Genomic DNA, 18511 nt, shown 5'->3' on the forward strand with positions numbered 1-18511 from the left:
CATGGTCAAGTCAAGTCAAGTCACCTTTATTTATATAGCGCTTTTAACAATACAGATTGTGTCAAAGCAACTGAACAGCATTAATTAGGAAAATAGTGTGTCAATAATGCAAAATGACAATAGTAAACACTAATTTTCCAGTTAAAGACAGTTCATCATTGAATTCAGTGATGTCTTCATTCAGCTCAGTTCAGTTTAAATAGTATCTTTGCAATCATTTGCAATCAAGTCAACAATATCGCTGGAAATGAAGTGTCCCCAACTAAGCAAGCCAGAGGCGACAGCGGCAAGGAACCAAAACTCCATCGGTGACAGAATGGAGAAAAAACCTTGGGAGAAACCAGGCTCAGTCGGGGGGCCAGTTCTCCTCTGGCCAGACCAAACCAGCAGTTCAATTTCAGGCTGCAGCAAAGTCACATTGTGCAGAAGACTCATCTGGTTCCTGTGGTCTTGTCCCGGTGGTCGTCTGAGACAAGGTCTTTACAGGGGAATAACATCTGTATCTGGTGTTCATCTAGTTGTCCTGGTCTCCGCTGTCTTTCAGGGCTGTAGAGGTCCTCTCTAGGTGCTGATCCACCATCTGGTCTGAATACGTACTGGATCCGGGTGACTGCAGTGACCATCTGATCTGGATACAGACTGGATCTGGTGGGTTGTTTCAGGGTTGGCATCATCTGAGGTCCTCTGAGGGGTTGGCATCATCTCTTCTCAGGTGTTCTGGATCCAGACTGAAGCTTGTGTAAATCCTAGTTTACCACGGGATGTCAATCCCGTGGCAAAAACAGAGAAACAAATAGGGACATAATTAGCGTAGCTGCTGTTCCAACCAAGCAAAATTGATTTGTTTAGCCCAAACTAAAGAATAATAATGTGCATTTGATCAGATATAACTGCAGTACAAGATTATGATATGCATTATTTGAATGCTTGGCCAAAGAGATGTGTCTTTAATCTAGATTTAAACAGAGAGAGTGTGTCTGAACCCCGAACATTATCAGGAAGGCTATTCCAGAGTTTGGGAGCCAAATGCGAAAAAGCTCTACCTCCTTTAGTGGACTTTGCTATCCTAGGTACTACCAAAAGTCCAGAGTTTTGCGACCTTAGGGAGCGTGATGGATTGTAGCGTGGTAGAAGACTAGTTAGGTACGCAGGAGCTAACCTATTAAGGGCCTTATAGGCAAGTAATAATATTTTGTAACTGATACGGAACTTAATAGGTAGCCAGTGCAGAGACTGTAAAATTGGGGTAATATGATCATATTTTCTTGACCTGGTAAGGACTCTAGCCGCTGCATTTTGGACTACCTGTAGCTTGTTTATTGAAGATGCAGGACAACCACCTAGCAGTGCATTACATTAGTCCAGTCTAGAGGTCATGAATGCATGAACTAGCTTTTCTGCATCAGAAACAGGTAACATGTTTCGTAGCTTGGCAGTGTTTCTAAGATGGAAGAATGCTGTTTTTGTAACATGGGAAATATGATTTTCGAAAGGCAAGTTGCTGTCTAATATAACACCCAGATTTTTGACTGTAGAGGAAGTAACCGTACATTCGTCTAGTTGCAAATTGTAGTCCATGAGATTCTGTGTACTGTCTTTTGGTCTAATAAGTAATATCTCTGTCTTATCCGAATTTAATAGGAGAAAATTATTGGTCATCCAATCTTTTACATTTTTAACACACTCTGTTAGCTTAGATAATTTAGAAGTTTCATCTGGTCTTGTTGAGATATATAGTTGAGTATCATCAGCATAACAGTGGAAACTAATCCCGTATTTTCTAATAATATTACCAATATTACCAATGTCTAAACAAATCCCATTGAAAACCACACATTTTGTACATATATTAACTGTTTTGACTACTAAATGTAAAAGTAATTGATTTAAGTAAGCAGTCTAAAGTTGGGTCTATCTAAGTAGCTTACCCAGACTTGTGGTGATGAGCTGAAGTAGTTCTATTTATATATGAGCCTTTATTTGTTTGGATTTTATTAATATTTTGTTTAAAATTTAATTTTATCTTCACCTGTTGCTCATAGTGGTTTGATGATGTTCTGGACTGATACTGAAAGTTGATTGGCTTGAATGTTTTACCTCTTGATTGGTTTTGTATATGGACTGGGGATGCAACTCTGAAGCAAACAGCATTGCGTCATTTCAATATCCATTCTGACTGGTCGTTTAATAGACAAACCTTCATGCTTGTCAGCCTTTTTTGTTGATCTGAAAGATTATAACGTGTCATTAATGATATGGATTAATGCTTGCCATTTGTGGTGAAAATGCTTCCTGGAGTTTCTAGCAGATTTGAAGAGAAGATTATGCACGAATTTGTCATTAACGTTTGTCGCCACCTACTGGTGAAACAATGTTACTTGCAGAAAGATTCACTGAATGAATCAATGAATGAATCTGAATGAATCTTTTCAGTGAATGTGTTTATAAGATTTGACTTACTTATGAATCAAAATATCCTCGACTAATTAAAAAATTGCAAAACCATTACATAATGCAGCTTTAAGACTTAAATCTGATTCTGACTCAAATCACAGAAACAGACACTTCTTCTCTGTATAAATATGAGAGTGGCCTTAAAGACAGACCAAATTATGTAAATATTAGTAAAACAAGGAATGTGATAATGAATCAAATTATCACTGCACTCAGCTCACAAATTACATAATTATAAAATATCAACTCTTCACCTTTTTCTAAATGACTTCCCCTAAAAGAAAAAGTGACACCATTATGTGTACACCCACCCACCCACACACACACACACACACACACACACCTGAATTTGCTCTAATTCTTTTAATAGTGTAGCAAATGTGGCCAAGCTGAATTACTGGCACCAGTTTGATGACTGAACATAATAACAGAGCTAGCTGTTGCTTGTGACCACATTGTGGCCATTAAGAAAAATGACTTGAGGCATCAGTCACTCCCGGAAATCTATTAAAAAGTAATTTCAAGTAAATGTTTTTGCAGATGTAGTGAACATTAATGTTTACCTATTAATTTATCATATCTGTCTACAAGTTCACTTCTTTTTTATCTCTGATTGAATTTTCCTCAGGTTAAACTTCAAAAAGCATCTTTTAATTCATTTCAAGATCATTGCATTTACTTCTGTGGAATGATAAGATATGTATTTCATAAATGTATTCTATTTCCACTGCCAAACAACAAGTAAGCTGACTCACTGTTTATCAAGTGCCCATTTCCTGTTTGTTAGTGAATATTAAGTTATTACAGCTTCTCTGTCTCTGTTTATTTTTTTCCTTCTACCAGCATCCATCATGAATCCCATGTCACATCTATTCTACAAAAAGAGCAGCTACTCTCCGTACCGGGACCGAATCCCTCTACAGATCGTCCGGGCGGAGGTAGAGCTTTCCCTAGAGGAGCGTTCCTTCCTTTCGGCCGTGGAAAAGGGTGACTATGCAGGGGTCCAGCATGCACTACGTGAGGCGGAGGTCTACTACAATATTGACGTCAACTGTGTGGATCCATTGGGCCGCAGTGCGCTACTAATCGCTATTGAGAATGAGAACCTTGAGGTGATGGAGCTGCTTCTGGATCACGGAGTGAACACTGGAGACGCTCTGCTCTACGCCATCCGCAAAGAAGTGGTGGGAGCTGTAGAGTTACTGCTGTCCCACAGGAAACCCAGTGGAGAAAAACAGGTCTGTATGTGTGTTGGGGTTTTATATGCTTTTCTCAGCTGAAAAGAGACACTTTGCATTAGTATTAATTTCTATCGTGGTCCAGGCTGGTTCATGCTTTCTAGTCTAGACTTGGTCTGACATTGTTGGATAAGTTAGTTAAGAAGCCTGAGAGGGATACCAGCGCAACATATGCTGGTGACCAGCCATACTGAACTTTTAAGCTGGTTTACACTGCGTATGACCAGGTGCAATGCAACAAATTTCTCCATAAGGAAATTGACTATAACTTGACTATAACTTAATTATAACTTATGAGCTTGAAAGTTGTTAATCAATGATATATTCTTTTGTTGAAGCCATTGTTTTGAATGATTTAAACTTATTTTAACAGCAGAATTCCTGGTGAAAAACTACATTTCCCATGATGCTGTAAAGAAAATTCCAACAATCAGAGAGCTATGGTGAGCAAATTGTGGCAAAAGAGCAGGAAACCACAGTGAAGCACCGTGAATGATGTAGTCAAGTCTTACAGTAATACGCCCCCCAAAAAATACTTTGATTTTTTATATATACATATATCTGGGGCGTTTCCTCTGAGGTGCCTCCTCAAAATATTGGATGATAAAAAAATTTGTAGTACAAAAATAAAACAATACAAATATTACATTATAATCTATTATAGTCTATCTAGTCTATACTCATTGTAGTCTATCTCGCCTCCCCTGAGCCTATTTTTAACAGACCCCTTAAGCATGCAGTGAGACTGATGGGGTAATTGAGAATGAATGGAGGAAAGTCAAATGAGAGTAGGCAATGCCTCCATTGCGATATGATTGGATATGACTGGTTATGATCGGCTATGATTGGTTCATGTGATAGATCCAGCCTCTTGTGTTTGTGCACGCTCCACTTTCACGAATGGGAATACTAAATTGAAAAAAGTAAGCAAGCAACTCACACACTTAGATATAATCACTTTGTTACATCAAAATAAGACTTGAAATTGCCTGAAAACTTGATCTGTGGGAGTTTTTAGCGAGTAATCAGCTTGGTAAAATTTTATTTAAATCTCTGTGTCTGTGACCAATATTTACCTAGCTTTGATGACTGATGATCCGAAAAATTTAAAAATAGTAAAAAGTTAAGTATTAAAAAGCATAGCTGAACATAAGTTCACGAATAAAAGATACTGTTGAAATTGTTACTGAAAATGCTTATTGTAGCTGGTTAGAACGAAAGGACTTTAATGATTCAGTATATCAGCCCTTCCTCAAATAGTTATGATTCAATTAACTTTTAAATTTTGACTGTTTCTTTAAAAAGAAGAACTGATTCAAGTATAGAGGACAACGCTATAACCTTTGTCTTTGTATTCTTTCGTGTCTGTAAGCTCATAATTCAGCTAAACCATAATTCCTCTTGCTGTGGCGATGTACATTTGTTTGCAAAACAAGAACGCTTTCGTGGTGTGGTTCTTTAGTACAGCATATTATCCACATCAGTGATAGAATGAACTTTATGATCGTCAGAGGCACTGAACGTCAATAAAATAATTTGATACAAGTACTTTTATAAAAAATAGAACTTATTCTGAATAACAACCAGTTCTTGATTCCCAACCCTGCACACCTGGTTAGGACACACAGTGCATATAAATATAGTGCTTGCATATGTATTTTGTCGGTGTCTTCCTACTTATGCAATGCCATATCGCTGTTTGTGTGAATAGTGTGTATGCAGGTGGGAACTGTTCATATTTGTGGTTGTACTGTATGTGCATGTGTTCAGATGAGTGGGTGTTCCAAAGCTAATAGAAAAGATGAGATGGCAGAGATTTATCTTTCAGATTTGATTTTCACCTCACGTAGCACGACAAATCTTTATTGGATTGCATTTTGTTATCCTCTAATCTTTCCCCTCATTCAATGGTAATATTAACCTGAAAAGCTTGCATTCCTGTATTCTCATAGACTGAGTTTTGCGGCATGCTTGATTTGGTGGCCAGCGGAGGATGAAGGGGAATGTAACTTCAAGCGAGTTCCGCTAACATACACTGAAAAAGGGCATGTGACAGCAGTATTCACTGTGAACCGAGGTTCGATTTGTACAGCATGCTGCCAGAAGGAAGCTACTGCACACAAAAGCTATCACTATGAATTTATCAGTGCTTGAGGTTGTGAATGCCCTTTTTTAAGGAGTAGAATCAATGATGCATATAGAATCACTCTCATCTACAAGTGAATAGCTGATGTAAAGCCAAGCAGGAAATGCAGATTCTGCAGAAACTCATTAAATTATTTTTTAAATCGTTTTTTCACAGCAATTCCGTTGAAAAGCCTTCACAGTTCTTCTTCACTTAAAAAATATAATTATTTTGCTTAACTTTATTCAGTTGTGGAGAGTGGTTCTCTAACATTAAAGTAATTTGAAAACTTGTGGCATTTAGTGCTTGAGTTTCATCGTTGCCTCATTTAATGTAACTCATTTACAATTTCTCTGTAGACAGTTCGGTTCTCAACTCTGTAAAGTTAGCATGTGTGATCTGAACAATCAAATCTATTTATACTTTATCAAGTCATATATGTTCTCTCTGGACAAAGTGCTCAACAGTTCCACTTTTCACCATAAAAACACCACTCTAACATAAACTCTACTGAGTCCCCTAATAACTGATCATTAAACACTAAAAAGCCTCCAACTTTTCTCATTTTGCACAAAACACATTAAATAAAGCTTTATTTCATCATTTACTCTCCCCAGCCAGTCCCATGCAAAGCCTGCTGGAAAGTCTGCCCAGTTTCAGTTATGCAGTGTTACTGCCAATGAAAAATATTAATGCTAAGGATTATTGGATTGAGTAAACTTGTGTTTTACAAATTTAGACAGATTGCATGGAGTAAAAATAAATTGTGATTGTTCAAGAGCTGTATTGCATTAGCGTATTTTAATTATGTAAATTGAGCAAGCAGGGGTTTTTGTGTGTTTAATGGAATATCATTTTTTTTACATAATGTCAAATTATTCTTTTAAACTAATATTGGCTGTTCAATGTGTCCCACCCTAATTTCCTATTTCAATAGAAAATAAGTCAACACAGGAAATAAATCTGAGCTCTTCTAGTAATTTATGAGGTCTTTAAGAGTTGTGGTGCTGCTGGCTTGCATGCTTACAAGTGTATTATGTACTGTGAACAGAGTTATTTACTATAAACACATTTTCGGTTTGCTTATAAACACTGAGGGAGGAGTTAAAATCATTGTTTGTGGTTATCAACAGGATGCTACACATCTGGTACATAAGCATTATTTTAAGAAACTGTGATTTCAGCGAGTTCCAGATTTTACATAGTTCACATACCATACATAAGTAAACAAAATGTCCCAAAAATGTTGGCATTTTATGCCTTTATTTGGACAGGACAGTAAGTGGGCAGGAAGCAAAGTGGGAGAGAGGGAGAGGGGGACGGGATCGGGAAAGGTCTGTGAGCCGGGACTCGAACTCGGGATTATATATGTCTTGCGCTGCCCACGAGGCTATCGGCACCAACTTATTTGGCTTTTTAAACTATGGATTGTTGTTATATAGTTATTTCCATTTTATATATTACACTGGTTAAACATTTTATAAATATATACTGGCATATATTTTGCTGGTTAAAGCAGTGTTTCCTAATGGAGATTTGTGAACCCTTGGGGGTTTGTGAGTTGATGAAAAACGAATAATGAAATTCAATGTAAAATTAAAATAAATAAAAATGGCTGAACAATTAATTGAAATAAAACTGAAATCATGTTAAAGCTGAGTGTGATTATCAAATCAAAGACTGCAATGTATTTGAAATAAGTTTAGAGTCTGTTGCATTAAAGGGCACCTATTATGCCCCTTTTTACAAGATGTAATATTGGTCCCCAGAATGTGTCTGTGAAGTTTCAGCCCAAAATACCCTACAGATCATTTATTATAACAAATGTCATTTTTGGGGTGTGTCTAAAAAAGAGCTGTTTTGGAGTGTATCGCTTTAAATGCAAATTAGCTTCATATTCCCGCCCCATCTCCAGAAGAGGGCGTCGCGTATACGTCTCTCTGCATTGCATATCTACAGCAATAAACAGCTGGTAGAAGCAACATAACTGAGAGCGAGAGAACCGGTGTTTAGCCTTACATATGGGAAGCCAAATGCATTGAAAGTGGGACAAAACAGCGCGATGTTACAGATCTCGCGCTGTGCTGACCTGTCATCGGCGCGGATCAATTGACCGAGCTGCACGGCCACGCTACCGAACGAATCTCGCGCAACGAACAGCGCGAACTAATCTCACAAGCGCGGCGCTGATCAGTAAAAAAATACTTAATGTACGCACACAAATACGGTTAAAACGCTAAGCACTATAACGACATTACATTCACAGAGGAGTCTGGAGTGATACACGTATTTAGGTAGATTTTGAGGCGCATTACCTTGAAAAATTTAAGTAATCCACAGTGTCCTCAGCAGCTCAGATGTTGGGAGAAAATTAAGACTTTTATGTTCAGTCTTACATCCAAACACAGAGCATCGGGATTGCTTGCAAGACATTGTTGATATTACAGCTGCTCGAATGCTGAGAAAAAGGAGGACAGCATAAAACCGCTGAGGGCGGAAACTATAGCAATGCAGGGCTGTCAATCAACCCCCGTTGCCCGGCCCTATGCAATGTGATGTCACACTGCATGAGAATCAAAACGGCAGGCCTAGTGAGACTGACTTGGTTTAAAGAGGATTAAAAAATGAGGAGTGGGTGGATTTTTATCATTGTAGGGTGGTTGTGTTGTACACAGCCAACACACATTTATGTCCAAACACCATGTAAAAGTGGATTTTGCATTATAGGTGCCTTTTAAGTAAATTCTCCTTCTCACCAATTTCTGTATGTGCACAGTTTAACGTGCATTTTGGGAATGCAATATGTGCTAGGTTCACTTTATGTACACATTTGCACAATTTCCAACATTTCTGCGGATAGAATTTACAGCATTTCACCAGAATTCCGCCAAAATAAAAGCTTAAAGATCTGAATTTTTGAAAAATTTTAGGCAAAAATATTGGCATTATAACTTGCAGTGTAAAATACGGATCGGACCTATAATTATCAAATATTATTTTTTATTTTACAGGACAATTGTAATTTACAACAGTAATATATTTCTATCTTAATTTTTAGAGTTCAAAATTCAAAATAAAACACTAACTAAAGATGGATTATTTGTTTACTTGTGTGTCATGTGATCATAAACCAACATCAGAGATCCATAAGCTTGCGAATGTGATGATAAATCATTAAAATATTAACTTAAAATCTCAAGTAAATACAGGTGCATCTCAATAAATTAGAATGTCGTGGAAAAGTTCATTTCAGAAGTTCAGCTGCAAAATGTTTGGGAAGCCCTGGGATAGAGTAAATATGTGGACAGATGAATTATTTTGTAACTCTATTATTATTCTACAGCTTCACTGGGTTGCAGTGGAGCAGCGATGATGTTTACGCAGCTCCAGGTAGCTTTGTTGCTCCCTCTTGGATTAGACGTGCACACTTTTATGAAGTGAAGTGCTGCGTCACTAATATGGTTCAGAAGAGAGGCACAGGGTTCTTATACTTTTGATGTTAGAGTGAACAAGCATTAGGGGAAATAAAGCCGATAGCCAGGTTTGTTCTTTTTGCTTCATTATTTGGTTTTCTAATGTGAACTCCGGTGGTGCAGATACATCAAGTGAGATTGTTACGGGAAGTGCCGTGGGGCCTAAATTGGAATCTAGCCCATGTACCATGTGCCCGCCGTTCACAGAGCATGGGCTATTTTGCATTGCTATCACTATAGCAACCCTTGCAGCCACTTGGGAGTTCTGGGGGAGGACTGTTATACTAATGGACTGAAAATAAATCTCTAAATAAAATGCGTTTGCAAACCTCACTTACTCACTCGCTGGCTTGTAACCCCGACGTACCACAAATCATATTTCCATAATGTTCTCATGGCAGATATGGCTGTCTTTATGATAGGATAGAGTATTTTGGTAATATACTGGCACTTAAAATGAATTAATGGTGTTATGCATATGATATGCTTTTAAGTGTGTTTGTGTGTTTACACGCAGTCATCTGCTCTTGAAAGTACAGCCCTTGACTCCTAAACGAAGGTAAACAATCAGGATAAAAAGGGAAGGAATTACACAATGGTTTGTGGTAAAGCATCTGAATGAGTGAGGATGTAATGGATGGGGAGAAAAGGTACAAACGGGGTGAAAGACAGAAAGAAGGAGAGGTGAAAGAGAGGGAAGGCTCTAACTGGCTTGTGGTTCATCTTTCTGACAGAGTTCATCTCCCTCCATGGCACACAGCTGCAAGGACAGCATGATATATATGCAGTTCTCTTTTCGGTCAAGTGAACATTTCTTCTTTCGTCCCTGAAAATATGCATCAAATATAAAGCTCTAGTCTTGGCTACTCCTGACGTGTGTATTGTGTCCTTGGTCTGCCCTCCGTTTCTATTCTGTTCTCTATTATATTCTATAGCTGATAAAAAAAATTGCTTTAATTACGAAAAATGACTCGCGGTTCAGTGAAATAGTCAATTGTGAATGATCCATTCACTAAGTCTGATTCAAAGTGATAGATACACATGTCAAGAGGGAGTAGTGGGTTCGAAGTAGTTTCTTAAATCTTTTTGATCGACTCAATATAAAGAACCAGTTCATAACAATCATTATTCGCAAATCATTTTTCATGTTCGTTGCTGCTTGCAGCTAGGAAATGATAATATAAAAATGAGACTGGATGAAATGGCCACACAAAAAACTTCAATTTAACATGATAAATAGATTTTATAATTTTTGTACAATGTTATTTTTGTCGCATTTGTGAGTATTTTAGTTCTACTCTGGAGCCCCTGCGATATCTGAACACTGTTTGCAAAACTTTATGCTGCAGACTTCAAAAAGGTAACTGACAAATATTCTACAAATTAATTATATTAATTTATATGATTTAATTATAACATTCCATTGCATAAAAACTGCCAAAGTCTTCATAAGAAAAGACAGACACAAAATTGCTGACGTGTTCCTAACGTGAAGGTGAATTTGTACAGCGCTGATTTAAGGGTTGTAAAACTTTTTTTTTTTTTTTCCTTAAATGACAGAGACTAAATGTAAAAATGCATAGCTATTAGCAAGCAAACAAGTTCTTCGTGAAATTGAGTCTCTGTGTTATTTGACAGTTGGGTCTTGCTTTAAATGCACCACTGCTAAAATATTGAAGCCAGTCAACCTCTCTAATTGTCTACAGTTGTTGGATTACTTTTTGTTTAATCAACCATTCTGCTCCATTTGTACTCAGAGGAGTTTGAGGTCATAATTTTAACGATAAAAGACTGAAAAAATGCTACAACAGAAACCTGTTATTTGGTAAATGGTAAATTGCCTTAGTCTATGCAAAATTCTGTTAAATGAATAGTGAAAAAGAACAAATCATCTTTAATTTACAGTGAAAAACCGCAAATTGACATTTCTCAGAATTCTCTGACTGTCAGCTCACATTTGATGTTTTTTCAATTAAATAAATCTAAAGTGAAATCCAAGTGAAATTATTCACTTGCCAAAGCTGATTGGTTTCTTTTCATATCAGCAGCCAATGAACTTGCTGCTCAACATTCAAATACTCAGCTAGTGCTTGCTGTAGCAGTGGCAGCACATTTCAGAAACCCTCCACCTTCCCCAGGTCCACCTGTATAGATTTGCTGCAGGGTGATTTCATATATTTGCATTGTTTCATATAAGTTATTTGTACAGCAGCACTATTTCTAACATGCTCACAGCAGCATGTCTGTAGATGTATTGACAGTAGCAAGCCTCGGTACTTGCTCTGCTGGAGCAGCAGCAGCAGAGAGTTGTCATGACAGAATTATGATTCTTAATTTGTTTCTTATCATTTATTGTATGTCCATTGGGGCCTTATCTTACATTGTATGTTGTTAAATTAATGTTTATTGCATTATTTAAGTGTCACCTGTATGTTACTATAATGGTGTTTTGTATTTCTGTGTATGATACCTCACACCTTCTATATATTATTATTTGCATACAAGCTACTCATGATAAACTTTGATTCTTTATGTGGTCTTCTCAGTAACGCCTGTTTTTTATGGTGGTTATCACTATATTATAGATGTAAAATCAGATTTTAGCAAATTTTCTGTTAAATGTTGTTACTCTGTATTTTACAGTAAAGCACAGCTTCTGTTATTTTTTTTCTCAGTGTAGGGCCTTTTTCTCACTGACCAGCTAAATTATCAGTTTGTTCCCCATTTAATTTCATGGCTGGTACAGCAATCAGCTGGGATATTAGAGAGCTCATTTGTGGTTTTTAGTTCCTATGAGGAGAGCTGGCTGCACTCTCGTCCAGTCATCTGTATTCTGCTGCTTCGCTGTGTAGTTTGTTTACATGCAGTGTGGGTTGGTGGATTGCCATACTGATAGACTCTCAGCAGCTTGTGCAGGTGTTTTTCACACTTTCGTTCTTGTCCCCTCTCTCTCAGGTTCCATCATTAATGATGGACGCCCAGTTTTCCGAGTTCACACCTGACATCACTCCCATCATGCTCGCCGCCCACACAAACAACTATGAGATCATCAAACTCCTGGTCCAACGCAAAGTCACCATCCCTCGGCCGCACCAGATCCGCTGTGACTGTGTGGAGTGTGTGTCCAGCTCTGAGGTGGACAGCTTGCGTCACTCTCGGTCCCGTCTCAACATCTATAAAGCGCTCGCCAGCCCCTCTCTCATCGCGCTCTCCAGTGAAGATCCCATCCTAACCGCCTTCAGACTGGGCTGGGAACTGAAGGAGCTCAGTAAAGTGGAGAACGAGTTTCGACAAGAGTACGAGGAGCTTTCTCAACAGTGTAAGCTCTTTGCTAAAGACCTGCTTGACCAGGCACGTAGCTCCCGTGAGCTGGAGACCATCCTCAATCACCGTGATGACCAGAGCGAGGAGCTGGACCCGCGAGACTGCCGAGACTTGGCCAAACTCAAGCTGGCCATTAAATATCACCAGAAAGAGGTGAGGAGACTTCTTGTAGCTTCTTGAAAAATTAGCTATTGCTGGTCATTTCTATCCAGTCTAATGTCGAACATACAAATGAATTAGATGTTCACAAGGTTTTGTACAGTTTCTGTAAATTGATGCTTTTGGGAAAAGTGTGTATCACTGAGCGATTGGCTCTTTTTTGCAGTTGCATCACAGATTTCCCTTCAAAAACCAAAAGGAAAAAAGAAATAATCTGCAGAAAATAACGAAGCCTATATTTCCTTAATTCACATAATACATTTTTGTTTTCATTAAAATCAGCATAAAATAAAATCAAAACAAATATACCTCAATATAGTATAAATATCTTACATTAATTCTTGCTTTTATTTAAATGACAATTAACTTTTAAGTTTTTAACAAATTAACAAATTAAGTTATGTATGTAATGTCATTTAAATAATATATTCCTTTTTTACATTACAGTACTGAGAAGCTTTTTTCCCCCATAATGCTTATGAGAAATGGGGTGGGGGATGTGCTGAATTATCATAAAAATAGCTAAATTTAAATTATTAATTTTGAAAATGTAATTGTCCAATAATAGTCTTTATATTTAATATAATTTATTTTGTCTGATTTTGTGGTGAAATATGATCTGGACATGTTATTTGACAGATTTTGTGTGGTGCACCCAAATACACCAAGAAAAATATTTTTTGTACTTTATAAATTTGTAACTTATACATTTCTGTGGTATAAATATGCAGCATAAATGCATCAGTGTAGAAAATATAGGGTAAAGAGAGAAACTTTATGAATTTCTTTGTGTTGCAGAAGTCCACTCACTTTTTTTTTGCAATTTAATAGTATTCTGCAGAGCCTTGGAATATTTTAGAATGTGTTGTTCCAAACCTAAAGCAATAGGCAAAGTGCCTTTCTAGCTTTCTCTCTGAACTTTCTGATCCACAGGGGGATACAGTGTGTGCTGAAGACCAGAGGTTTGACGTGATTAGAAAGACAGGAGATAGAGACGATGATAAAGAAGCACTGGGCAGATGATAGACAGTTGCTCTGTTCCAAGACCTTGTGAGCTGCCACATTGCGTATTTGCCTAGGCAACTGCCTTCTAATTCAACATCCAAATAGTCTTGGATGAGATTTGAAACTCTTTAGGGAATATCGATCAATGCACCAAATAATAGTGGTTTGCAACTGAGTCTTGTCTGCCATCTTGGATTAATTAATTAATTTTTTTCACTGAGCTTGTCGCAGTGCATTACTGGATTGCATTCTCCAAAGATACATGATGTTGCCTTAGAATTTGGCTAAAAGAAGGCAGCATAATTAAGTTTTCAAGCCTACCTTTTGGAACAGCTTTCCTACTGGAAGCGCTCCAATGATGCTTTAAAATGCTACCTCCGTAGGCAGATCACTAGGTTTTGGGAAAAAAAGCAAGGGAGTGATGTGCTAGGTAGAATATTTGCAGCACTTTGTTGAAGCAGGCAGTGTATTTTAGCTGTACATTTGCAGGCTGCAAAGGAAGTACCATATATTGAGTTTGAGATCAACTTAAGCAGCTGCAACATATATTTTAAGACTTGCATTTGAATTAAATTTCTTTTAGCATTTTGATTTTGCTGCTGTACACTCTTAAAAATCAGCGATGCTTCACAGCGATGCCATAGAAGAACCATTTTTGGTTCCACAGAGAACCATTCAGTCAAAGGTTCTTTAAAGAACCATCTCTTTCTTACCTTTTTATAATCTGAAGAACCTTCTTCCACCACAAAGAACCTTTTGTGAAAAAGAAAGGTTCTTCAGATGTTAAAGGTTCTTTATGGAACCATTTAGACAAAAAGGTTATTCTATGGCATCGTGAAGCACCTTTATTTTTAAGAGTGTACAAACGAAAAATTGCTGCAAATAAGGCCATAATTATAAATGTAATTACAGAAATTAATTACAGATGTAATTACATGCAGGTATTTTAAAAATATAAGTACAATGTACAAACATGTATGTGCACAATAAGTGCATTGTACCAAATTATTAATTTAAATGTAAGTACATAGTTGTTAAGGCCACTTAATATAAAGTGGGTCCGAAAGTTCTTCTATGGCAGCGTAAAGCACCTTTATTTTTAAGAGTGTAAGTCATTGTAATACAATACGGTATCAGTGTCCAATTAGGTGTATATTACGGCCATTCGGCATGAAATGTACACTTTTTTAAAGAAAGGATGCATTAAATGGATAGCTGTGAAAACTTTTACATTGCTACAAAAAAAAATCTGTATATTCAACTTTCTATTAATCAAAGAATCCTGAAGAATCCAGCAGCACAACATTAATAATAAGAAGACACATTTCTTGAGCACAAAATCAGCATATTAGAATGTGACACTGAATACTGGAGTAATGATGCGGAAAATTCAGCTTTGCATCACAGAAATATTTTAATATTTTACAATTATTTTCATTTGTAATAATATTTCACAATATTACTGCTTTAGATGTGTTTTTGATCAAATTAATGCAGCTTTTGTGAGCATAAGAGACTTTTTACTAACCATAATTTTGAACAATAAGTTGCAACATGTAAGTTATCCTGGAAACAAACTGACACCCACTGGGTTACAGTGGGACTAAAGTTATAAAAGGAAACATGCAAGGTTAATCTGACTCTTACATTAAAGGTTATAAAGGTCTTCAATCAAACAATGTGAAAAGTACCAGCCATTACACTAAAACAAGGATAAAAACATTTTGATGGTGCATGGGAAACCACCTCGAGTTACATTTCCTTGATTTACACGCTTCCACGTAAATCAATTTTAAAAACCGTCTTTGGCTTTCCAGGGAGATTCCAGTGATCTTTTTCATTCTGAAACCCAAACGGTCTCTTGCAGAACTGACACATGCTCCAAACTGAGGATTTGAGAGCTTGTGTCAGTACGTCTCGTTTCTCTTCCTGTCAGTCAGAGGTGATGCTGGCCCTGACCTGCGAGACTGCGCTTCCAATTAGCTCTAATTGTTTTGTGTGCCTCAAGGAAAGCTGCTGTGAATACAGATCACAATGCTGTACGCGTACACACACGGGAAAGATGGTCAAGACAGATGTGGGGCTTTGAGCCAAGAGATGCTATACAATGGGAAAAGAGAGATGAAGACTATTATGAGCCCATTTAGTGTGCCTTTATATTTGTAGTGATTAAAGTTTTATAGAATGAGATTAAATATTGAGAAAAGGTTACCAGCGTTGTACTCCAGATTTCACACAGTAATTTGTCTTCATTTGATATGAGAATTAAATGAGTCAGAGAATATGATGCTGTAATACTAAACGTGGTTGAAAGGGCGAGGAGAGTGCAGAGAATCAAATACATCTGGAATAAAGCCACACAGGCTTTCTTGAAACATTACTCAGGGGCATTGTAGTGACAGATAATGCTGCTTATGGATTTCATTATACGCTCACAGGTCTCAGGAAGAGCCTTTGTGTTGCTTAGAGCTGTCTTTAAATGGGACCATACCGGTTCTGCTCTTTTGTTGTTGTTACTGCTGAAGGATTGTGTAACCTTGCACACAAACGTCAACAAGACATCTACTTGGTTTGAGGATTTTTCATCTTGAAGATATAATTATTGCTGATTCTTAGGCTTGGGAATTGGAACAATCTTCAAACATTATGTATCAGTGTTATTTAGTATTATTTAAATCCTATTATAGTGTTTATTACTAATTTGAAATGGCCTTTATTTTTTATATGATTAGTTTTTGTTTTAGTTTCCTTTTTAGTAATTTTTCATTATGTGCTTTTGTAATTTTTAGATTTTTATTTAATTATTTTTTAATATTTATATTACTTAAACTTATTTATTCTAGGTATTTGTCATGTATTAATATTTATTTTATTTTATTTGGTTTTATTTTTAGATTTTCATTTTTCATTTTAAGTTTAGTTTTTTTATATGAATTTTTATTTCTGTTTTAATTTGAGCAATTTTAGTGCGTCAACTCATTATATAACTTATTTAACTTATTTTATTTCAGTTATTTTCCAAGGCAACATTGATTGTACAGAATAGCTACTACTACTGTCAACTCAAGGTACTGTCAAATGTGCATTTTTAAGAGACAAATGTAATATTATTAATATTGCAGCCTGCACTGCAAACTGTGCTGAAGATGTGCATCATCAAAATCAGGGAACACAAACTTGTGACTGGAAAAGTGTAAAGAATTTAAAAACGTTAAGTGTTTGTCATGTTCTGACCATAAAGATTAGTTTAAAACCACAATTAATGGTCTGGTTTCTGCAACTTTCAATAAGGAGCAAAAGTCTGACTTTAAACCTGAAAGAAATAAAGATCTGAAATTTATCGTGATAATTGTCGATATCGACTGATATTAAAAATTTGGTCCATATCGCCCAGCCCTATTGTTAAATACAGTATACAACTTTGGTGTGTAACTCATTGTTTGTACTATGAACATGAATGATACCTTGAATTTTGCAATCAGGCTTACAATTTTTACCTGGCAGATGATTAAACTGGCAACAATCCCATAGGTGTAGATAACAGATACTATAGGACCCTTCTATCCTTCTTCTTATGTTGTTCCCTCATCATTCTTTTCTTCTCTTGTGCCTCTCCCCCTCACCTCCTGTACATCCATCATCTCTTCTTTTCTGTAATTTTGGAAAGTTGATTTACTGCAGGGGAACATCAGTGCAGTCAGCATCCCCCACCCCACATCTCGCTCACTCGCTTTTTGAATCGATAAGGATTACATACCCCATATACTCTGAGCATTTTGCTCAATAACCGCTGTGCTTCAATCTCCTTACCTCGCCTCTCATCTGAACTGCTGCTTGAATGCAGCGCTGTATTCATGTGCATTGATAGATGCAACTGCTGCTGATAGAACTGTAAGAAGTGGGCATTGGCCAGTGTTATTGAGTGGGACTTGAAAATGGTTGAGCGTTTCAGTGATTTACAGTCACCAAGAAATCAAAATGAACCACTCTTATTGTTTTATGGAATATTGCAGTGTTTATTATAAATAATTAATGTGTCCTTGTAATATTTAATCAAAACCATTAACTTCTCCTCCCCTTCGCAACAACATCTCTTCTCTGTAAATTCTGTAAATATTATTTTGGAATAGTACGGTGACTGGGAGGGGACATGTTCGGTTCACTTAGTTTTGTCGTGGCCACAACATATGAACTCGTGGAAAGTGATAATATGTCGTGGCCACGAGATATTCATTTGTGGGAACGTCATATTAACTTGTGGAAACGTGATAATATGTCATGGCCACGAGATCATTTTGTCGAGGTAACGACATCCTTATGTCCTGGCCAAGAGATGTGAAGTCGTGGCCACGAGTTTAATGCGTAAACAAACCTGCATGACCATAGTAACCCGGGATTAGAGATGGATAAAACATTTTTATCCATCCCACAGTCTTGAAAATCCATTAACTGATAGTGTCTTTTTATTTAATATTTGTATATTATTATTATTATTATCAAAAGTATTATTATTATATTAACTGGTTAGGGCTATATTTTTATATTTATTGTTATGCTTATTTCCCCTTTCAATTCGTGTATCGCTTTACCTAATTAACGTTCTGTATAATTATGCTATTTGCTACCATATATTTTGCAAATACTGTAAACGCCTTACAATTATGCAAATAAAATTTTTACGCCTGTGTGTGACGATAAATGTTTGTGTTTTCATTTACAAATGAAACTACGTG

General features: G+C 36.8%; 1 protein-coding gene across 1 annotated transcript in view; it reads left to right on the forward strand.

Annotated features, from left to right (window-relative positions):
• LOC107723160 (short transient receptor potential channel 5-like) overlaps positions 1-18511 on the forward strand; it is a 79475-nt gene that overhangs the window by 16320 nt on the left and 44644 nt on the right. Inside the window, exons 2-3 of the mRNA XM_016531687.1 lie at positions 3298-3692; positions 12246-12767. Coding sequence (XP_016387173.1) covers positions 3306-3692; positions 12246-12767 — 909 coding nt within the window. The 5' untranslated portion in view covers positions 3298-3305. The remainder of the gene's footprint in view (positions 1-3297; positions 3693-12245; positions 12768-18511) is intronic.

Source organism: Sinocyclocheilus rhinocerous, unplaced genomic scaffold (assembly GCF_001515625.1).
Source record: "Sinocyclocheilus rhinocerous isolate Xijiao unplaced genomic scaffold, SAMN03320098_v1.1 scaffold1325, whole genome shotgun sequence".
Lineage (NCBI taxonomy): Eukaryota > Metazoa > Chordata > Actinopteri > Cypriniformes > Cyprinidae > Sinocyclocheilus > Sinocyclocheilus rhinocerous.